Source organism: Xyrauchen texanus, chromosome 29, assembly GCF_025860055.1.
Source record: "Xyrauchen texanus isolate HMW12.3.18 chromosome 29, RBS_HiC_50CHRs, whole genome shotgun sequence".
NCBI lineage: Eukaryota > Metazoa > Chordata > Actinopteri > Cypriniformes > Catostomidae > Xyrauchen > Xyrauchen texanus.
In genome coordinates, this window is record NC_068304.1 from 15,252,706 (window position 1) to 15,277,562 (window position 24,857).

General features: G+C 39.5%; 1 protein-coding gene across 1 annotated transcript in view; it reads right to left on the reverse strand.

Moving 5' to 3' along the window:
• Positions 1-23,918, reverse strand: part of LOC127623136 (C-Maf-inducing protein-like) — a 57,318-nt gene extending 33,400 nt beyond the window's left edge. The window contains exon 1 of the mRNA XM_052097405.1: positions 22,887-23,918. Within this exon, the coding sequence (XP_051953365.1) occupies positions 22,887-23,216 (330 nt within the window). The 5' untranslated portion in view covers positions 23,217-23,918. The remainder of the gene's footprint in view (positions 1-22,886) is intronic.
• Positions 23,919-24,857: the final 939 nt, after the last annotated feature.

Genomic DNA, 24,857 nt, shown 5'->3' on the forward strand with positions numbered 1-24,857 from the left:
CTACTGTACTGACATCTTTCTGTGGATAAAACGATAGTCCTTCTGATGTAGGCTTCATTCATGTTTAGCCTATTTGATGCTATAAATTAACCAAGGAAAAGATGATCAGTTCACGAGCATCTTTAACTGAGGCAATCTGTCACGACACATTAAAGAGCCACAAAATAGTAGGCCTATTTATGGTTTAATATTCTTTGAATGACCAAATTTGAAAGTTGAGACTTTATTAAATGTTACCTGCTTGGTCCTGTCTGTCAGTGCGTTGTCAGTGTCCTCTATGTATTTTTCACGACATTCATTCATAGCTATAAGCGAAAACTTTAGGTGTCGACAACGTATTATAGCCTACTCCAACATCGAGTGCAAAGTGGGGAGTTAAAAAAAAGCTTACGGTGCTCTGTCATCTGCAGCTGCTCCCGGGTGGCGCCTCTTCAGATGCTGGTGCACTGCCGTGGTGCTAGAATGGAAGGCCATCTCCATTTTGCAAAGACGACATATCACGGAATTGTTTCCTTTTAAATTAAAGAATGCCCATACTTTAGAGGAACGAGTGCATGCCGCCTTGCACTTCTGATAGTCTGAGGAGCCACTCGTGTTACTACTACTCGCCGGCGCCACATCTTTGTTTTGGATCCGACGAATCGACGCGCATATTTTGTGTCGACATATTTTTTGCGTCGACGTCATCGATGACGTCGACGCGTTGTCCCAGCCCTACCTTTAATCTATAAGATCATGTTCATATAAAAACACCAAAAGCAACTGAGGCACTTCTACAAACAGAGTTACTGTACAAACGGGTTGGAACGCTTGCCTATGCAACACTATATTCCAGATTCCAAAAGACAGCTGGCTTCAATTAGCTTCATACGTTTACATTTAAAATATCCACGTAGCTACATGAGCATCAATAAGGCACAAAGCCATCCAACGCAAACGGATACATGTCCTGATCTGTGGTCTGCAGATGTGACACATGGACTTGCAAGATCAAAACACAAACACATCACTTGTCCTAAATCTAGTCCTAAATTCTCAGAAGTTGAAAATCCTTACAATATAGCCAAAATAAAGTTACATAATGTAAAACATCTATTTTAAAACCAATTTATGAAGAACAGTGTAAAGCAAAAGTGTGTTTTGCTTTTTGCCCTCTGTGAATGACCACAGACAAAGCCCTATACATTGTCAAAAATCTCCAAATGTTTCATCAAGATGGCTCCATTATGTGATTCGCTTGGCCCGATAGAAATAATAATTATGCAGTCTTAACATGTAACTTATCATCTTAAAAGCCATCTCTTTGAAATACAACAACTATTTCCTAGAAACAACAATAATTGGTGTGACGGAATGGTTATCTCCAGGTTGCTTCAGGGGAATTGTCCCTGTAATAAGTGCACTGTAAGTCTCTTTGGATAAAAGCGTCTGCCAATTGCATAAATGTAAAAGTAAATAATAAAAAAAACTAAAATATTTAGACACAAACCACCTAGTACATGCAAAACAGTTCATGTGAAACCCTGCCAGTGTTTGAAAATTAGGGGGACTCATGTCCGCAGAAAACAGAGGTCTGTTCAGGGGTTTAAAGTCTGGTGGAAGGCAGGAGATGAACACACGGTGTGTGCTGCGGCGCCATGCCCATCTCATTACTCGAGTCTGGAGCCGGTGATGAAGCGGTCTCATATGCATCAACCCCAGTGGCGCAACCGCTGCGGAGGATGCCATATGCTCCTGGAGCCTCTGGAATTGTTTTAGAGGAACCGTTGTGCCTGGCTTGAACAAGGTGAGGCATTTCAGCACTGACTGCGCATTTAGACTGATTCTAACACCATGTCAAGAGAAGAGATGCTTTTAACTGGGGCGAGCTTGCTCTTTTACCAGTTGACCTGAAGCCCTAGACGGTTGAGGTGCCTGAGCACCTGGTCCCTGTGGGTGCACAGTAACTCTCGAGAGTAGGCTAGGATGAGCCAGTCGTCGAAGTAATTGAGTATGCGAATGCCCACTTCCCTTAGCGGGGCAAGGGCTGCCTCTGCGACATTTGTGAAGACGCGAGGGGACAGGGACATGCCGAAGGGGACGACCTAGTACTGATATGCCTGGCCGTCGAACGCAAACCGTCGAGGCAAGATAGAGACATGGAAGTATGCTTCCTTCAAGTCTACCGCTGCGAACCAATCTTGATGCCGGACACAAGTTAGAATGTGTCTTTGCATGAGCATTTTGAATGGGAGTTTGTTTAAGGCCAGGTTGAAAACTCGCGAGTCCAAGATCGGTCATAAGCTGCTGCCTTTCTTGGGTACAATGAAGTAAGGGCTGTAGAAACCCTTCATCTCAGCTGGAGGGACAGGCTCTATCATGTTTTTGAATAAATGTGGACGCTGCCGAAAGGGGGCGGGGGCCTGGCGAACTGAATCGCGTAGCCGAGTCGGATGGTCCTGGCAAACCAGCACGACGGGTTGGGAAAGTGAGAGCCACACGTCCAAGCTCCGTGCGAGGGGCACTAAGGGGACAATCTTTTTTGATGTACCTGACGAGGCTTCGTAGCGGGGCAGATAGATTTGCATTGGGAGGCAAAAGCACGTCCCGAGGCTCTGGTGCTGAGAGAAGACTTGAAGCACATACCTTGCTCCGCACACCCAGCAGGGGGTGGGTTATTGACTGAGGAGGTGCCTTGTAGGCATCCTCTGAACTCCAGCCGCGGGGCAGCAGTTGTGGGTCCGGAGGCAAGAGGTCTGGGTCCGGGGTGTCGGGACTGCTGAAGTGTGGCACCAGGTTGCCTTGAGAACGGCATTTGCAGGCCAGATGACCCAGGGTAAGAGGAAATTGCTCTATTATTGAAAATGTGGGTACCGAAGCCCGGAGGGGTGTGGCAAAAAAATACTTTGAATTGAAGTTCCTCCCGGAGTGATCTGTCTACCAGCTCCGGAGCAAAATTCTCTTCAGTCTCAGGAAGGCTTGGGATCCTTCCGGGTCCTCGAGGACGTTCGGGAGACGTGGGGGCGTGCGCTTCCTGCGGGGCGCTCGACGCTGAGAGCTCGGCTCAGGTTGGGGCGGAGCTGCCTGTTGTCTGGAAGCCGCAGGAGAATGCCCTCGGCGAGCATGGCACGCGCTGGTGCAGTGCCGGGGCATGATGTGGGAAATGGCCTCCGTCTGTTTCTTCACCGCTGAGAACTGCTGGGTGAAGTTCGCCGAATAGACCGAACTTGGAGACTGGGGCATTGAGGAAGCGTGCTTTGTCCATGTCCCGCATCTTGACAAGGTTCAAAAGATGACGTTCCTGGACACGAGGGTGGCCAATGCCTGCCTGAGTGTCCGCGCTGTGACCTTCGTGGCCCAGAGGGCGAGGGTAGTCGCTGAGAGCAGTTCCTGCAACACGTAGGGGTCAGGACTACCCAAGTGCAGATCTTTGAGTGCCTTGGCCTGGTGAACTTGCAGGAGGGCCATGGCATGCAGGGTGGAGGTGGCCTGTCCAGAGTTGCTGTAGGCTTTGGAGGTCAGTGATGACGTCATCTTACAGGCCTTGAAGGGGAGCACCGGGCGATCCCGCCAGGTGGTGGCGTGTCCTGAAAAAGACGTTCAATACCACTGTGTATTGCTCTTTTAGAGAACATAAACTCTTAAGAAATATTCTCTTTTAGAAGGGCTGTCAAAGTGCCCAGGGGCAAAGCTGCACTGCCGTGCAGAGAAGGAGAACACCTTCATTGAAAATTATTGCTTCAAATTTTTAGAACATAACATGTTGTCCACTCACACTTTCCTTAAGTTATGATGAGAATTATTGAAGAGACAAAGACTACTGAGCAACAGGTAGCCCTATTATTATCTGAAAAATGCTGATATATATATCTACATTGAGAGCGAGAGATTGAAATAACTATGAAATTATGTGTTCTACCACAATGGTCAATAAAATGACCATTGTGATTTAAAATGTAATTTAATATAATAAAATGTATATAAATAAAATAGAAATTTCTATATTAGGGTTCATGTCAAAAACTGATTATTAATATAATTCAATGTTTCTGGAAATTAACAGATATGTTGTATGTTAACATGCTTATGCATGATTCAGAATGAAAATGAAATAACAAAAACTACAATTTCAAAGGTTTTATTATTTATTTATTTTGTTACATTTCATGCCATTTTAATTCTTGCACCTTAAATTTAAATTTATATTACAATTCTGCATCCTGTATGCAAACTCAATTCAAATTTAGGGATTAAATGTGAATTTAAAAAGGCATTCTAATTTCAGTACTGAAAGATGGAGTTTTCTGACCTAATTAACCATTGGTCATGTGTGTTCCTCAAAATGCAATGACTCCATTAAAAGTGTATCATACCATACAGACTACAGAGCTACATCGGTTAACAAATATCCTCGAGCTAAACTCTGACAAGTTAAAGATTTTTGTCTGAGTTGCTGTCTCTTAAATCACATTGTACCCTGGTGTTTAGTAAATATCACACAATAGCAAGAGAGAGTTGTGTAGCTCTCACCTTTCCAAGTAATGTTTATATAAAAGACGGTTAAAGTCTATATGGTCTGCTTTCTCATCTGGTACTTTATCTAATTAACTGAATCTTGAACAGCAACAATACCTTGCAACAACACAAACACAATGGTGAGTGCTTGAGGGCATGGACATACACAGATCAGCCACAGAATTAAAACTACCTGCCCAATATTGTGTAGGTCCAACTCACGCTGCAAAAACAGCAGCAATTCTGAGATGCATTCTGAGATGCTGTTCTTCTCACCACAATTGTAGAGAGCATCTGAGTTACCGTAGACTTGTCAATTCGAACCAGTATGGCCATTCTCTGTTGACCTCTCTTATCAACAAAGCATTTCCATCCACAGAACTGCTGCTCACTGGATTTTTTTTTTGCCACCATTCTGAGTAAATTCTAAAGTCTGTTGTGCGTGAAAATCCCAGGAGATCAGCAGTTACAGAAACACTCAAACCAGCCCATCTGGCACCAACAATCATCCATGTGATTATCTAATCAGCCAATCGTGAGGCAGCAGTGCATAAAATCATGCAGATACAGGTCAGGAGCTTCAGTTAATGTTCACATGAACCATTAGAATGGGGGAAAATATGATCTCATTGATTTGGACCATGGATGATTGTTGGCTCCAGACGGGCTGGATTGAGTGTTTCTGTAACTGCTGATCTCCTGGGATTTTCACAAACAACAGTCTCTAGAATTTACTACAAATGGTGCCAAAAATAAAAAACATCCAGTGAGGGAAAGTTCTGTGGATGGAAATGTCTTGTTGATGAGAGAGGTCAACAGAGAAAGGCCAGACTGGTTCGAACTGACAAAGTCTACGGTAACTCAGATAACCGCTCTGTACAATTGTGGTGAGAAGAACATCATCTCAGAAAGCTATTCTGAGATGTGGGTTGCCGCTGTTTTGGCGGCACGTGGGGGAGCTACACAATATATTATAAAAGTCTACACAAAAGACTTTTGATGTCTTTTTCAACGAAAGAGTGACAGGAAGTATTTATAATGGGTTGCTGTTACGCAAATATAATTTAGCCTCAGAGAGCTTAGAGACAGGGGTGAGTCACATCTTTCATATCTTCTAGTGAGATCAGTTTCCACAAAGCTGACTACACTTATCGAAAATGAGCTATCAAAATGCCAAATGTTTTGTCTGTCACTTGTTCTTAAGACAAAAAGTGAAAAATAGCCAGCATCTTGAAAAAAATTATACATTTTTATCATCTGGTTGCTGTCATGTGTTCCATCTCCAAAGTGAATGAGGTCAAGTATTTTAAGAACATCAGAGAGATAATGTAATTTCAACCTAAATGACACCATAGCACAGTTACAGAGGCATCAGGAAACTTGAGATAAGGAATTGAAGCTTTGAGTTTAGAAATGTCTGAATTTTAAATTTATATGCTTAAGAGGAATAGTTCACCCAAGAAAGAAAATAATCATCTTTATTTATAGTAGTTTCTCGCACATGTTGTTCCAATCATATACGGCATTCATCTGAGGAATACAAAAAGAGATGTTAGGCAGCAGAAGTCACCAGGTCTCAAGTCGAGTTTGAGTCCTCAATGCTCAAGTCCAAGTCACCAATATTGTGTCCGAGTCGAGTACAAGTCGAGACGACAATACAAGTCCGAGTTATGAGTCCTTGTCCATGTCATAAAAGCAAAAATATTTAAATCACATCTGTTTCCATTTTAAGTTTATTGGCACACGCACGCATGCGCACACACACAGGCTGCATGATTTGGACAAAAAGTGATATTGCGATTATTTTGAAAAATATTGCCATTGTGATTTGAACTGTGATTATGATGGTAATGTGCCTAGTTTTTGCTGTCAAAAATAATGTTGGTTGATTGAATAATTCAGTATACACAAAATATAATTGTTACTCTAGGCCTTAGAAACTAGTAGGCTTATACAAACTATTCTTGACTGTATATAAGATAGTCCTAAAGAATGAGGCTTAATGTCAAACTGAAGTTGAACTGATAACCCATTGGTGTAATTACATTTAAAATGAAAATTTTGGTTAGTTTGTCACCATTTCATTTAATGATTTTTATTCATTATTTTATTAAATTTAATTTAGCAATACATTATATTAAAGTAACTCAATATTTCATTTATTATATGTATGTTCCTTCCTTTTAATTTTGTTGGATGTTTGTAATATTAGTTCCGTTTTCACTTGTTTCCACGAGGAGTGTAATAAGGGTGGCACGCTCTCTCGTGAGTTAAATAAATGACAGGAGAATGGAGAAGTTTCTGGACTCTACAGGAGTTTCTGTTAATGCTGTTTGCTCAGCAATCATTTAATAAAGATGTTTGAATGATATCCAATCTTGTATTCTGAGTTATTATTATGATACCGGTGCCTTGCGGAGACTGAGATGCTGCTAGCGCAGATAATAATAAAAAATTATTCACGAAGGACGTGCCAGTTTAGTGTAAATAAAGCATTTAGTGCATGTAAGCAAACGGAACCGAACTCAGAGCACTTCTGTTAGTCTAAGAAAGAGAGTGAGTCGTGGAGCACAGAACTGCTCTAAAAACAATGCTTTAACTGTAACAATGCTTTAACTTAATATAGACTGGACAGAGCAGCGCAAATAAACTTTGAAGGGAGCAGACTATTTATTTATTTAAAATCACAGCCCTTTGCAATTTAATAAATCACATAAGATCATATCGCGGTTTCGATTTTATTTCGATTAATTGTGCCACCCTAACACACATGCACGCACACATTCTCTTTCAAAGTGTATTGTAGAAGAAACCATACACACAATAACAATACCATCTCTGTAGGTTTCTTTTCTTAATGTTACTTGAATGTTTGATATTGCTTTTAGAAACTTTAAGCACAGTTTTCTTCATTTGATTCTTTGTTCTTATTTTACTGTTTATTTGTCTTGAATAATTACTTGAGAACTTAATAAAATTCTATCTACCTATCTATCTATCTATCTATCTATCTATCTATCACAGTGTTGTATATACAGTTGAATTCAGAAGTTTACATATAGGTTGAAGTTATTAAAAATCATTTTTTAACCACTTAACAGATTTCATATTACAAACTATAATTTTGGCAAGTATGTTTGGGACATCTACTTTGTGCATGACATGAGTAATTTTTCCAACACTTGTTTACAGACAGATTGTTTCACTTTTAATTGACAATATCACAATACCAGTGGGTCAGAAGTTTACATACATTAATAAAGCAGCTTGGAAAATTCCAGAAAATTATGTCAAGCCTATAGACAATTAGCTTCTGATAGGACGTGTACCTGTGTATGTATTAAGTCCTACCTTCAAACTCAAATCAATAGAAATCAGCCAAGACTCAGAAAAAAATTTGTTGACCTACACAAGTCTGGTTCATCCTTGAGAGCAATTTCCAAATGCCTGAAAGGTACCACGTTCATCTGTACAAACAATAGTATGCAAGTATAAACACCATGGGACCACACAGCCTTCATACTACTCAGTAAGGAGATGCATTATGTCACCTAGAGATGAATGTAGTTTGGAGCGAAAAGTGCAAATCAATCCCAGAACAGCAAAAGGACCTTATGAAGGTCCTGGAGGAAACAGGTAGACAAGTATCTATATCCACAGTAAAACAAGTCCTATATTGACATAACCTGAAAGGCTGCTCAGCAAGGAAGAAGCCACTGCTCCAAAACCACCATAAAAAAGCCAGACTACAGTTTTCAAGTGCACATGGGGACAAAGATCTGACATTTAGGAGAAATGTCCTCTGGTCTAATGAAACAAAAATGTAACTGCTTGGCCAAAATGACCAAACACCATTAGATCATAACGTTTAATTAAAACATTTAACATAGAAAAATTCAAATTGAAAACACATCATTTGTATCTGTGAGACTTTACGCAGTCCTTTTAATTGTCATTTTCTGTGTAATTTCATAAAAAACCTGAGGCTTTTTATGTGTTGATTATAGTACCGATACCAGGGCTGGTCTCGTGCCAAAGTCAAAATCTTGGTATCGGAGCAAACATAATCATGGAAATAAAAATTAGATGTCAGAAAAATATCTTTCCATTGTAAATGACAGTGCCTTCTTGACATTTATTTGAAGTTTATTTATTTATTTTCTCAGGTATTGTCCTCTAGTGTTATATGATCAAAATAGTGTTATATTACCTAAAAAAGGATGGCAGAAACAAAGTGTGTGATCTTTAGATGCGCATTTTCCATGAGACTGCACGCCTCTGTATCAGCACGTCATACATGCCCATATACGGCTTTTCTGTCATCTGTACTTAATAATATAATAAAGAGTGTTTCTTCAAATGTGTGTATGTGTCTACAGGCAAATTATTTGTTATATTAATTTGACAATAATAATAATATATTAAATGGGAAAACGAGTCAAATATCATGACATGGTCAAAGGCATCAGCTATTGGCGATCACTCTGACCATTACTGATCCTGAGATCATCGTCTTTTTCCTCAAACCAAATGTTAATTTTTCTCTATAAATTAACAAAACATTCCCACAGTCTCTTGCTGTTTTTTCTGACACATTCAGAATTACCACTTTTGCCGGTGTCGCAGCATCTTGCTTCGTGTGTGTGCGCTTGTAAAAATTATATTTTAAAAGGCTCATTATTACGGTTTAGTATTTATCTGTAATGTAGAACAGTGTTAACAATATTACTGATAACATTCTTTCCCAGCCCCGGAACTCAAACCATTTTCTGATACTAGTGTTTTTCCTTGATGCCTAAACACAGCCAATCACCAGCACTTTTAGATTTGGGCACATCTAGCATGCTACATGCTTATCTCTGACGTTGATGAGATTAACCCCTTAGGTATCGAAATTTGGTACCTTACCACAAGACATTTTTCGATACTCGATTGTTCAGAGGCAATTCGATCGGTGGAATGACATGCGTGTGATCTCAAGCCATAAAAGTGCAGAATGGAAAAGTTAACGACTGTAACGTGTCCTCTCCTCCAAGTCAGAATGCACCCAATGCTCGAGTCAATAGTGTGCAAGTCTGAGACGAATGACGAGTCAGTGATTCCCATTAATTACCTAGACTGTAGCGGCCCGCCAATTCGTCACACCACATTTTTACAATTTTTACTCCTCTCATAATAAAATAAAAGATGTTTTGCACCTTTGCTTTGGCAAAGTATTTCTCACTCCCAGTCAGTCTCCTCGCTTATGACGACTGACATATCTGGCTGCTTACAAACAATGTATAATGTATGTAATGGTACATCTAGCTAGCTAATTATATAACACCGGGCTCGACATTAATGCTTGTCCAGGACAAATGGATTTTTGAAGGGGCAAGTGAAAGAGAACTTTACTTGCCTGACCGGACAAGCAGACAGATTAAAAACACTATTAACGAAAAATAACTGACTATATTTGTGATATACCAGTGTCACTTATTACAAAGTCCATGTTCTTATTTTGCTGTTGAAAATAATCCAGAGTGCATAATTGCATAATTCACTAGCGCTATAGTAACAGCTGCGCCCTATTTGATTGACAGGCAGCATATGTGTGTGCTGAAAATTTCACGCTAATGCACCTGAATGGTCAAATACATTAAAAAATTCTGCCAAAATGCCATCTCGGTGAGGTATTCACGTAAACACAGAGAATGATGTCTAAAGTGAATGTAAACGGTGTAGAAAAAAGCAGATTTGTAATAAAATGTCAGATTTAGTATATATTAAGTATACATGTAAGCTAAAATACCTGCTGCTGTCTAGTGTGTCATTATATTAATCAGACAACCATAACAAGAAAACACTCAGTGCTCTTGACTGAGTAACTTTAGAAGATTTTAAAAAAGTATTAATGTATTATAATCGTACAGTGAATACCAATAGTAGTTGTATGTTGCATTTCATTCTGAATGTTTACTTGAATACTTAATAGCCTAAAGCTGTTAAAAAAAAGCACTGAATTTACTTAATTTGTTTTATTACATTTAATATATTTCTATTCTTTGCTGTATATTATTGTTATTTTATTACTGAAAATTTACTAGTCTTGAATAATTAAGAACTTGAAAACATTCTTCCATAATTAACATATTAGTGTTATTATTTGTTGTGATATTGAAGCTGGTATTGAGAATCGTCAAATTTCACTACAGAGTACATACAGACTACTGAAATTTTGGCACTGTGATAACGTAATAGCATTTATTGTACGTGGTAGATCTTTCTGCAATAATATGATGAAAAAGAAGCTCAGGAGGACACCAGAGTACACCACCAGAGGCAGAGTAAACACTATTGGATTATAGCAGACCCAGCCAGATAGGTCGACAGAATATATCAACAAAGTCACGTAGTGATGTATGCTGAGCCCTGGGGGTTACAAGCCACAGTAGCTAAGCACTCTGCCCCTTTCGCTTTCTCGTATGGTTAAGATAGGTTGTTTTGGTTAAGTGATATATTTGTGCTGTCAAGTGCAACTTAAAAGAGCAGCGAGATGTTGTCCTCACAAGCTGTGTCAGCGTGCATCTACGCCACTTCAACAGATTTGGAGTATTTTAGCCGCATTTTGGTGAGTTTACATTGCATTTCATCGGTAACACTCAGTGCCTCTCAGAGCAATCCGGTGGCTGGTGTTTTCCGCGCCTTTAAATTAACGGTCTCCCGTTGACGTAATCATTATCTATTCAGTTGTTCTGAGTGTTTTTCCTTGAATTTATGTTATACTCTGTGCCCCTCAGTTCAATCCTTTGGCCATTTTAGAAATAGTTTCTCTTTTTCATAAGATGTTTATTGGCATTACCGATGTCAGAATGACAGCTCCGAGTTAGACCATTAATTCACCTGTGAAACTCAGGCAGTTGGATGTAGCCCCTTCGCATACTCGGAAGCGCAGAGCATCTGCGGAAGCCGGCGCTCCCCTCCCATCTAAGAAGAGGGCCAAATCGCAAAGTGATGAACATTCACGTGTCGAGGAATATTCACTAAGACAGATTCTATGCTTTATTCACAGATGATGGAGCTGAAATGCCTGCTTCACTCTCTTCAGCCTGTCACATCTGCTACATTTGTGAAGATGAGGTTGAGAATGTTCAGAATCAGGGACCTGGGAAAGAGTCTCTTGATTCCACTTGTTTTTCACAACATTCTGACTTGGATGTGCTTTCTATAAGTGCTTCAGATTCTTATTTTTGTGCTCATGGGGATGCTGTGGATGTTGCTACACAACCATCACCTCAGGATGTTTTCACTGGTTATCCAGCAGCGGAGGGGTCTAGCGGGGGGTCAGTTCAGTCATCTGGAAAGGCACAGTCCTCTTCCGATGATACTTTGGCTGTGCTTCGAATGGCAAATGCTCGTCAAGGACTTGATGAGTCACCTGTCCAATCTGCCCAAACCAAAGTTTTTTTCAGGCAGGCCACAGCTGCGACTTCTTTTGCCATGCCACCATGTATAGATTTTGTGGCTGAATTTTCAAATGCCATCACAAGCTCCGCCTAAGCATCGCTCAAAGTTTGCTCGGGCGCTTGCGTCTATGGCTGAAGCAGATTTAATCGAGGTGAGTCATGCTCTGGAAATAGAGCAGCCCGTTGAAGCCTTGGTGGTGTCTCCTGATGAGGCTCTACGAGGGAATGTCCCAGTGCGCAATGTGGTCACACAGACTCATTGCTACAAAAGGCATACCAGTCAATCATAACTTGTGCAGAAAACACAATCTGTCAGTTACTTCTTGCTGCCACTAATACACTGGAACCAGCAAATGTTTTGACAATGGGCCATGTGACCTGCGAGCTGGGTAGTTTTACATCCATGATTCTGGCAGCCTGCCGCCAAGTGTGGATTGCCCAAGCACGGCTACCTGGTGACTAAGAAAACCTTGAGAGATCTTCCATTTGTTCCCAGGCATCTTTTTGGTTCTAATGTTCCGAAACCCAACCCAACCCTACCTTTAGGATGCCAGCAGTTCAGACCCGACACTGCTATGCCACACCAGAGCAATGTTTCCGTCAGCACGCTACACCTCAGTCACAGCCCCCTCAAAGCCCTTGTCTTACTGAGAACACTATAGTTTTTCGGCCACCTCATTGACAGTTGTCAAGAGGGACCACTAAAAGTCACAAAACATAAAGCTTGAGACACTCAGTCCGGCGGTCAATAATTTTTCAATATAAGAAGAGCAGGAGTACTGGAGTTTTAAGAGCAGGAGTACTGCAGTTTTGAAGCAGGCCTACAAGACCAAAGTTCTACCTTTTGGTCTTTCCCTTGCTCCTCGCGTCTCCACAAGGTGAGTGAGCACAGCTCTGTCTCCTCTTTGGATAAGAGGTATGCGTATTAAGCCTACCTGAATGACCCTGAATTCCCACCTAATGTCTGCCTCCCTGTCTCAGGAATGTGTGACGAACATTCTGCAACTCTTGGCTCACTTTCACCTGGGGGTATCTTTGCAATACCGGGTGGTCCTTCGACTAATAGGGATGTTAACGGCTACTACAGTGGTGATTCCCCTGGATTTTCTCCATCGCAGACCACTCCAGTTATGGAACAACAGTTTGCGGCTAGATCCCACCAGACATTGCCATCGACTGATTGTAATTTCTCACTGTTCCACATGTGCATTGAGGCAGTGGAGACAGGTAGAGTTGCTAAAGGCAGGAGTGCCCCTGGCTGTTCTCTCTCGTCGGGATTTGGTCACGATTGACACTTCCCTCACAGGGTGGGGGCAACATGGAATCAGAGGGGTATTTGCAGGCGCTGGACACTGACCTAGGCCACAGAACATATCAACTTGCTGGAACTACATGCAGTGTTCATGGCTCTAAAGTATTTCATGCCAGTCCTGGCAGGCCGCCATGTTCTCGTTCAGTCCGACAATACCTCAACAGTGTTCTATCTGAACCACTAGGGCGGCACGAAATCCCGCAGGTCTCTACAGCTTACTCACGAGATCCTGACATGGTGTCAGTGCACGTATGCCAGGTTTTATAATGTCAACGTTGCTGCTCATCATGCAGTGAATTCTGCAGTTCTTCAGGAGCGGCCTTAATTTTCCATCAGGTGGGTTCCTCATGACTATGTTGGTATGTGTCATCTAGGGCTAAACGATTTGGGGAAAATGTCATATTTCGATTATTGAGGTTAATATTGCGATATTATAAACAAATGTAAACATGAGTCAACTTGCTTGGTTATGAAGGAAAATTCACAAATAGATTACTGATAATGCTGAAATGTGTATTTTTCAACTTAAACATGCAAACTAGCAATGACAACAACTATAAATGCACAGTTTTAAAATTTAAATATTTTTACAAAATTAAATAATATCTTTGAATTACTGCAAGCTTGTTATTTTCTCAATATTACAACTAAATAAAATAGAACAATAAATAAGAATAAACATTTTCATGAAAATAAGATTGTCCAAAAAAACAGGGACATTTAATCAGGATGTAACATACTTTCTATAAACTCTTTTGAAAAGGAAACTGGATATAAAAGTGTGGTTCACTCAAACCACTAAAACTGTTGTTGTTCTGTTTTTTGTTGTTGTTTTTTTTTTAATTACCAACTGTTTTTTCCAAATCCTCTTTCTAAAAAGTTGAACTTATCGCTGGTACCTCTTGAAATTTTCTGAAATCCCACTTTGCTAACGGTGCATCATGTCTCTTTATATCTCTGTGAAGACTTGTCATACATACATACATACATACATACATACATACACACACACACAGATAATGACAGTAGGGCTGTCGATTTAACGCGTTAATTCAGTGCGATTAATTTGACAAGAAATAACCCATTAAAATAATTAACGCAATTAATCGCACTGCCCCCGGACCATAATAAGGAAGATTCCTGAGAAATGCAAGCTTGTAGTACCACCTATTTACTCCAGAGGACAGTAAGTGAAATTTCAGCTGTATGAGCAACACGCAGTTTATAAAGTGAAGAAAACAACCCACAACACAGACATGCATTACGTTCTTGCATTCAAAACACTTGGAGCACAAATGCGAACTAAGGGATCTCAAGGTGTGTGTAAAGATTGAATATTAAACTATATTTAACTTGACACAGTGACAACCTAAACATTTTATTTTTGACACAACACACCCGAGACGCTACACAAGCATGTCTGACGCAGGTGTAAATTGACAAACCCTTAAACAAGCCCTCATAATAAATCTCCAACTGATTGACAAATTCACTTGTGTAATGGATTGCTGTGAACTGTATGCCAATGATTGACTTATGATAAATAATATGGTAGTAAACAATACATTGTATTCTAAAGCCACTTTTTGTATTGTCTTATCAATGGTTAACTCTTCTGCTACAAGAATGTAATGCATTTTAATTATCTGAATATTTTGTATTATATATACACACGTCAAATTAATATTTAAAAATTAATATTTTAATCAATTTAATTACATGGTGTCCCGTTTAATTAATTGCATATATAAATATTTGCTGAGAAAGCCCCTCATATAACAATAATTCAATATATAAGATTATACATATTAATATCTAATATATATATATATATAAGATTATACATATTAATATCTAATATATATATATATAAGATTATACATATTAATATCTAATATATATATATATAAGATTATACATATTAATATCTAATATCTATATATATATATATATATATATATATATACACACACACATTTTATTGTTGTTGTCATTTTAGTGTTATTTTTCACATAAGATTGATCTTATCATGATGATCACGCTGTGAGCTGCAGACAACGGGGGTGAGAGACGAGCATCTCCGTGTTAGAGTGTGCATCACCCGGTGGAACTTTATATCTCTCCCGGTCTCGACTCACGCTCACATTGGGTCTCTTCCGCGACTGGTTGAAGCAGCTCTGACTGCACAGAGAATGACAGTTTTGGTGTTTGTGCTTATTTACATGGCACGCTCCCATATTATATGAACTTTAAGGATGAAATAAAGATATATTGCCAAGCTGTGATCTGTGTTTCTGTGTTATTTTTCCTGGCCACCAGTTCAGTGTTGGTCTGCTATGTGTCCATTTTCACCGGCTTTCCACGCTGCACACCGGAAACTCACGACATGATCGCACGTGCCACTCCCTAAACTGAGACTGACTGGTTATCTTTTTATTAGCGGTGTAGAAAATGGGCAAACAGCTCTCAGAGAGAATGGGCGGTCACGTCCACACATGCACTTATTTATTTAATATAATTGCAGCATTTTGCCGTAATTTCATTGTGATTGTGATTGCAATATGATTAATCGTGCAGCACTAGTGTCATCCAATAGTATTTACACTGCCTCTGGCGGTCAGTAAAATGAAACAGAACTCTAGTTGCACATGTAACTGTGGTTCTGTGAATTCTGGATGACCATCAAGAGTTCTTGGTCACTCAGAATGCACGAGAAAGGCGTACCAAGGCAGAGTGCTGAGCTATTGTGCTTATAATCCCCAGGGCTCAGCATAGTTCACATTGTTGGTATATTCTCTCAACCTGGCTGGCACTGCGGTAATCCAATTGTGTTTACACTGCCTCTGGCGGTTATCCGGAATTCACAGAACCACAGTTACATGAGTAACTTGCGATCTCATTCCATAGAACTATGAGCATCCCTCTGCTGTTAATGGTGGCGATGGAGGCTTTTTATATTTGACTACCAAACATAACATTAAAATAATTATCATATGACAATAGCATCCTCCACTACCCAGTGCAGTTTACATTTTTGTCACAGAGAATTTAGTTGATTGCATAGGTAATCTATTAGATTGGGCATTGATTGTAATCTTAGAAAACATACAACAGAATCTTTGACATGTTAATTGAGCATGTAACTTAAATGTCCTTTTATCTCTCTGGACAAGTAACTTTTTTTAGTAAATGACCAATTTCATTGTCCAGAGGACAAGCACATGACATTGCTTAATGTCGAGCCCTGATCTAACTTTAACGTTATTCCTAGCAGTATTTTCAGCATCTGAGGAGCAAATTCAACACAGGTAACCACTTTTGCTTCATTTCTTTGATGGCTCAAATATATGCGCTAGTCGATTTTGTGTTTGAACCATTTGTGAATTGCGTTAAACTCAGGTGTGACGTTTTTGCCGTGTCATCACCATTCTATACAATATGTTTATAATTAAATTACTATTAGTACTACTTGTAATAATTACTATTACTACAAGAGTACAAAACGGTTTACAAGAGCAAAGTTCTTCATAGATCTAGCGTCTTATTTTTGCTCTTATAGTGCACAGGATTCATCCATTTAACTTTAAAATGCACAAAATGTTCTTACAGGGTAAATTGTCTTACCACACTAGAGGGTCCGAGGTCCACCCACCACAGTCTCACAAAATCCTGTGGGAAACACTGCGAGTCATCAACATCATGACACAAGTCATCAACATTGCGATTCGAGTCATCAACATTGCGACTCGAGTACTACAACACTGTTAGGCAGAATTCAAATTTTAAATGAAAGAGAATGGCAAACCCTTGTGTTCCACAGAAGCATTTTAGAAATAGACCCACCCCTAACTCACAGCATTGTTTTAGCCAATGTTGCTGTGTAAAACCTTGTTTATACTTTCGCCTGGAACTGCAGCGTGTCCTGCTCATGCAGCTCACAGCGGCCAGAGGCATTTATACTTGACATGCACTGCTGTTGAACTCTTCTCCAAAAAACAGATGGCAGTGCAGGGAAAATATCAGCTAATCCACCAAGAATCAGCAGAGAAGAAGTGCTTTGCTGAACTTATCATTCACCTGGCCAGGTATAATAATATTAGTTAATGTTTACTACTAGGTCAACAACAACAAAAATTTGCTAATGAATAGTGTTGTCAAAATAGTCGGTACTTCGGTACCAAGTCGGTACTAAAAAAAAAAACATCTCGGTACCAAGTACCAGTGGTACAGAGTACCCGGTCAAAGTTCGCGCATGCATGCACGCACGAAGCGCGTGAAGTTGAGTCCTCCTCATGAAAGCGCTGAGACATGGCGACCGCCGGCGCTGCTGTGGTGACTGCTCTTGTTGATAAGAAAGGAGGAAAGAGCCATGTGTGGAAATATTTCGGATTTGCGGCTGATGACGAGGGGAACATCATAGATCATCAAAAACCAATTTGCAAACGATGTCATCAAAGTTTTCTCTCAAAAGCAGGAAACACATCAAACTTGATAAAACACCTTAAAGACGACACCCGGATCTAATGAGAGTTCAAGCAGGTAAGTTTCAAATTAATTTCAAATTTAGAGGTTCTGTTTTGAGTTATATACCATATTTTAATTTGAATGTCGGATTGAAATAAACACAATGTTAGCCGTGTAGTAAATCATTAGCATAACGTTACGTGGTGCAGCTAACGCAAATATAATGAGTGTTAGAATTAAGCTTCTTTATTAACTATTTAATGCTACTATACATTTTATTAGGGTTAAAAAAAAAAAACAGGAGGACATGAAGGTTTTTTTTAAATGACCTTTTAATTTATAAAAATGTTTAAGTTTATAAATATAACACTGAGTGTTTATTCAGTCATGGCTTATTGTTGTGTTTTTTAGGTGTGTAATTTATTTTCATTTATTAGTTGTGGAAAAACTTGAAACACAATTTTAAATAAGTATAAAGAATGGCATTGTTTACCTTTATTAATAAAAAATAGTGTGTTGTTCAATTAGCATGTTTTTGTGTTTTGCTTTGGTACCGAGAACCATGGATATTTTCTTGTAAATTTAGTCTAAATTAAACTTTGGTTTGGTACCGAAATTGGTACCGAGAACCGTGGATTTTCACTGGTATCGGTACCGAATACTGAAATTTTGGTACCGTGACAACACTACTAATGAACCAGTAGCTTTCTACACAGTCTGTCTGTTATAACACTCAAGCACTTCAGTTTACAGTAAAGATACTAGTTGTACATTTTTAGAGCCTAGTCAAGATAAAAAAAAAATAATTATGTTTTTATTTTAAAGACTATAAAATAAACAAGAGCTGTTCAGTTATATATTAATGATGTAAAATGTTAGTGTCTTGTTTAGACCTTTTAATTCAGTGTATAAAAGGTAGTGGAAGAATAAGATTACTTGTCTTTCAGAACAACAACAACTGAGGAACAACAAAAGGTAATTTCACTGTGAAAACATTGTCCTTTTAACATTATGGACCCTTTTCACAGGCTGTGATGACATCTTTCCATTTAGAAATCTAAATCTACTAAGCTTTATTTTTGAATTTGGTTTTATTATTTCATGTAAAAAATAAAGAGAGAGAGAGAGTGACAGTAAATTTGCCATCTCTCTTCTGAATGTTGTAGGCCTAATCCATCGGCTTCTAACTTTTTTCTTTATTTAGAACATTTAGGAAGCGTAAGTGGCATTTTTCTTTTGATTTTGGAGCAAATGGGTAAGCAAAAATTATATTGGCCGGGGTTTCCCATTCACTGCTATCAAACTTGGCAGTGGTTTACTTCCACATTCCAAAACCCAGAAGTGTGAAAAGGGTCAATTTGCAGTAGTTTTACTTTGCCTCAAAAGCACAGATACTATACATCATCCGCACTGCCCCATTCCTTGAATTCATCCAATGGAATTAAAGCACTGCAAGCACAAAAAGTTACAAAAATTGACATGTGCACAGCCGAGCGGAACAGAGCTTTATGGAGGCCAGACGACAGCTGTGATGATGTCACTTTTGCACGAACCCTTATAAACAAGAGGATGTGTCAAGTATACACCAAGCTTTAAGCTGGTCAGATGTATAAACAAATGAGAAGGGTATAGCTACAGACAGAGCTCCAAAAAGGAATGGGAGCTCCAAACCGCCAGCAAAGCTATAGAAAGCCCCTTACCCGACCCTTTCCTTAACCCTAACCATCTGTGGAGGTGTCATCCCCTTTTGGAAATGGCACAACCCCCTTTTGGAGAAACCACCCCATTTCTAGACCTACTTGAAACAAACCGAGCAATGTTTTGATAGTTCCATAGATCAGTGTTTACACTTTGGGGGAAATCAATGAATTGCTTATTTATAGTAGTTTCTAAATATTAGGCAGGGATAGGAAAAAAAATTATAAAAAAAAAAAAGAATTACACACTTCAGCTTTAATATCTACAATAAAGCCTCTGTTGAAATCCTGACGTCCTCCAAAAGCACAATGGTATAACCCTCCGTAGAATCAAAGAGGCCAGTATATGCCAAAAGAGAACATAAGCCACAGACAACTACCTCCATTAACTATGGTCAACTGCACACGGGTCACTAGCTAAACATCTATTAGAGAGCTTGCAACTACAAGAAAACCAATAGAGATTGCTAAGACATTTGACCAACTGGGCGGCAACGTCATCAGAACGCAAAGAATTATGGGTATGTTTGGCCCGTTTACATAGGCTGGCATCGCATAGCAGGCTAGTGGCATGAAAATAATAAAAAAATTTGCGTGAAAAACTGAATATAATCCTACAAAATGCAGCAGGCTAAAGAAAACATTGTCGGACCATACCACCTAAAACTACACCCTAATGCAAAGACGAGAAAATAAAGGGAATCAAAGGACTGGATTCTTACGAGCATAGTGACTGGTCAGGGGAGGTCAACCTGAAAAGGCTGTGTTGTGGTGCTTTTGCAGACAGCCTGAATGTTTGCAGACATGGTTGCTTGTGATAATCAGAACTGTCCTATACAGTGGTTCCATTTAGGTTGCGTGGGATTCAGCAGCGCACCAGCCAGAGAAGAGTTATGGCAATGCGATGCTTGCACATGTCTGTGACTTATCACCCACAACCTACCTCATACATTTCCAGTTATCTTTTCTATGGACTCTTTATAAATGTCTTCATCTAAATGTATTTACATGTTAAATATGTAAAGAAACTGAAATTAAGTTGGATGTTACTACCATTTAAGTTATGTAATTGTGTATTGCAATCCAAACTGATTTTGCACAATTCTTCCATAATACAGATAAAGGAGGCAGAATTTCATTCAGTCTTTGTGTATTTTATTTACAGAGATTGCTAAAAATCATTACATGTGAGAAGTGACTTTACAAAATCTGTTGAAAAAAAAAATAATATATATTTACATATTAGAGGTGAGCATGGTGTATAATTCTAACACGACGGCTTCACAACAATACTTGGACACATATTGGTCAAAGCACAGCACACAACCACAATTTTATCCAGCAAAGTCTTATCCTCCCCCTCACAAGGCACCACATATCCCAGGCCCAGTCAGGATCACACTCCAACATTTCATAGGCAGGTTTGCCTGCAAACACAGTCACCAAATAAATTGCTATGTAGCCTAGATGTACAACATTTAAAACTGATTAATGTTACGCTTTAGTACATTGGTAACTTAAGCTAATTTTCTAGCCATTTCATGCTAGTTAACAGTTAACATTGGCCTAACGTCAAACACGCTGGTTATTTGCCCACAACATAACATTTACAATTACTCTCTGTACTTTGTGAAAATGCTTTGAACACACCATCATGTGTGGTGGAGTGTTATCGATCTTGGGCCTCCATACTGCTGCTATCCATGCCATTCGTCGTACTTTTTGGCACCTCTGAAACATGGCTTGTAGTTCTACTATTATTTTTCCACGCTGGAAAACGATAAAAGGATTTTCCATTCTTAAGCTTTATGCCACTTCTATCGTGAGAACGACTATTGCAATTTATAACACAGCAGGTAGACGGCACCTTGAACACTGCGTTCTTCCCTCCATGCAATCAAGTCTGGCGCCTTCTGTTTGTGCCGCGGATTCCCAAAATACTTTGCATTCACCACTGGTAATACGTCACGATGACGTCACATTAGCAATCTCTATACAGAATGACAGGACAGACAGCTTTAAAAAATAATAATCATTTGATGTAGACTGATTTATTGATATTTTCTGTAAATGCTTTCAAAGTACTTTTTTCAAAATGACAACATATAGTGGCAAAGACAAACATACGGTCTGTGTTTGGATTGGGCTAATCTCAGCTAGCCTCAGAAATCCTGAGGGCCTCTCAGTATCAGTAACTGGGCTTCATCTGACAGTAAGGCCATTGTTAAACAAGCAATCTAATTCATTTTGAAACATTTGTTTCAGGAAGAACCTAACGGCTAATTCAATCATTTCAGAATGATGAAATACAGCTGTAAAAGTTAAACCTTTAATTTAATCAGCCATTTGATGATGGCAAAAAATAGCTTCATGGCCAGACTGCAAGTATGACCTGCGCTGAACTAAGAGAAATCAACACAGCATGCCAACAAGCCTCCAGAGGCACATTTGAGAGATGATTTAGCCAACTCATTTGACACAGAGGAATAGGACTGACCCCTCCACATCGAGCCTAATGATGCACAATATTGAGTGACTGCCTGCACAACTTTATTTGTTTAAAAAAAATAAATAAAATAACCACCATCCCAAGTGGATGAATCCATTGTTACTGTGACACTACTTTTGAATTGACAGAACTCTTGAGCAGAAATAAGATATATGTCCTAATGTTTGTAAAACAGAAAACGAAGTGATCAAAAATGTCAGAAACACCTTCAAATGTGAGTAAGAAAAATAGAACTAAACGGCAATTACATTGATTGTACTTGTACACAATTAAATAAATATTCCAAAAAATAACTAAATAAATAAAGCTTACGTTTCCACTGACAACAATTAAATACTGACACATCGAACTGTATGTCTGGTTATTCCACTACGTAATCTGACAAATTAGAACATATCTTATGTTTTAGAATAGCAATAGGATCATTCATCAGATTAATACATCTGATAAGCATTAACCATAATGTACATTATTTCATACAGAAAGCAGTAGGCCCAAATCCTTTAACATGAATTACATGGACATAGAGTCCAATGACCATATTTGAGCTCAGAAAAACAAACCATACAGTTTAATAGATTGTAATCTATGAAAGTTAACGTGAGAGTATTTGGCTGTTCACAATAAGAGAATATGGGATGCTTAAAATAAAAATTGTATTAGCTGAATGTGTAAACGAAGCGATTGTGGACATGTAATGGAGAATGCGAGGAAGAAATTAAGAACATCTGCCACAACGTTGGCGTGAACTGACAAATCATAACGCACAAACTCGGAAAACAAGAGACAATGTAACAGGGGAAAGCGGTTTAGTTGTTATTATGACGTCAAAATGTGTTTCCAAGCCTTTTTTGAAACACATCATCGATATCACTAACCTGCATTTTTTCTTCTCATTATTACATCGATGCAAATATGGCCATACAGCGTATATGTCAAACCGAGCACTGCTGAGCAGATCTTACCGTAGCAGACACCAGGCTGCTGTCCGTCAAGGTGAGGTGATGCGGCTCCCACCTCCGTAAAAATTTCGAGGTGAGGATCTTACTAAGGAAGGTCCGCGGATGCTTGACCACGCACACCTGTATGTCTCCCTCCTGGAGCAGTTTGTATCTCATGCCGCTGCTGCTGCTGTGGAGAAGGGTCCTCTTGCTGCAGGGCCCCGCTTTGTGATTATTATTCCCCTCCAGCGGCGGCTGTGCGGATATTTCTCCGAGCAGCGGCTTACTCTCTTCGGACGGATAAAACTGATTGTTGTGCAGCTCATTTCCCCCGCCGCTGCCGTTAAAATCCATGTTGAAGCCAATGGAAAGTCGACGGCGTTAGATCAGATCAGGTGGATGTCTTCTGATTTCGAGGCCGAATGAGGGGCCGCTCACAACAAACACGTTCCAGCGTCCGTCTGCGCTGTTTTTGATTGTTTTCCCACGTAATTATGCGCTAGACGGACGTCTTTAACCGTCTCGCGCAGGAGCGCCGCATCAGGTCAAACAAGAACGTCAACTTTTAAAAACGCGTCTCGAGGCAACGGCGTTCAGTTCTATTCGTCGTTTAGCGTAAAGACGAGTTCTGTCTGAACAGCCCCTAATGGTCGTCCCAGCGTTTGGCATTTATAGGCTCAAGCGAGCCACCGCGATTTAACCACAGTGTGTTTAATATCAGCGGTGGAACAGAAAAGGCAAGGTTCGGTGGCGGCGAGAAATGAAGCCATTAAACAAGCCCGTGCAAACGAGTGATAATTCGATGTAGTCAAACGTTTCCTTTTGGCTTTCCTTTATTTAATACGTTCGGCCCATTGCCATATCCATTCCGCCTCAGTCCACAGCATATTATTCCAGTCTTCCTCGCGAAAATATCAAACGATAACCACATACAGCATCCACGAGGTGTTTTCTTCGTTCTTCAGATGCTAGGAGTCATTGTTCCCTTTTTTCTGTCGTTTTTTCACTCCCTATCTCGGCGGAGGAACCGAGTGCTTCGATAGGGCTGTGTGTGGATTGGTCCCGGCTCGTTCATGTGATTTCGGAGTGACGTCAATGGGGAGGCGAACGGATGCGCGCCCAGCGTCTCTCGCCACTGTCTCTGTTTGATAGGGAGCGCGCACTTCCCCTCGCGCAAAATGGAGAAAGATAGAGGGCGCAGGGTTTGTATCATATTATCTTCTGTCCATAATGATTCTGTATGGCTTCTTTGTTGCTGAAGGTGAGCCATTTGTCTAGTGGGACACAAGCTTTCGTAATGTTCAGTATAAACTGTTCAATTGGATAAAAGCTGAATTGATAACATTTTAATTTCACCTCTCCCTATTACCTGGCTACTTGTCACAGTTTTACTCCAAGGAATATTTCTCTCCTGTTAGGGTTATTTTTCTATATAGACACATACCTTAAAGTCTTAACGCTGTTGATAATTACCACCTCTATTGCTCAGGAAATAGATTCAGTTAATTTAACACACATTGACCTTTCATGACAAATGCCCCTAAAGCAGGGTAAGTTATCACAATGGAATTCTGCTTGTGTTTAAAATGTATTATGGGCTATTTAATTGGATTTCAGCCAAATTTAAGTAATAATGCAATTCTGAAATGCACAACCATTCATGACACAATAAAAATGGGGAAGGTAACTCACAAAAATATTAAACCAATTTTGGTTAACAAAATTGTGACATGAATTGTTTAAAATGACAAAACATAGGGTACAACAGGGCTAGAGGCACACATTAGGGGAAATGAGCATTTTCTTATCACAAAGTGTATCAAAATTGAAAAATTACATTTATTTTTATTGAATGTTGGTGGATCTGTATAATGTAAAAGGCAGGGGTTTAAAGTGATATTGTGTAGATATCGGAGCAATAGTTACAGTGCAAACTTGGTCAACTAATGCAAATTTTGAAACTGCAAGATGTTTTTCTGAGAAAGAAATTAACAT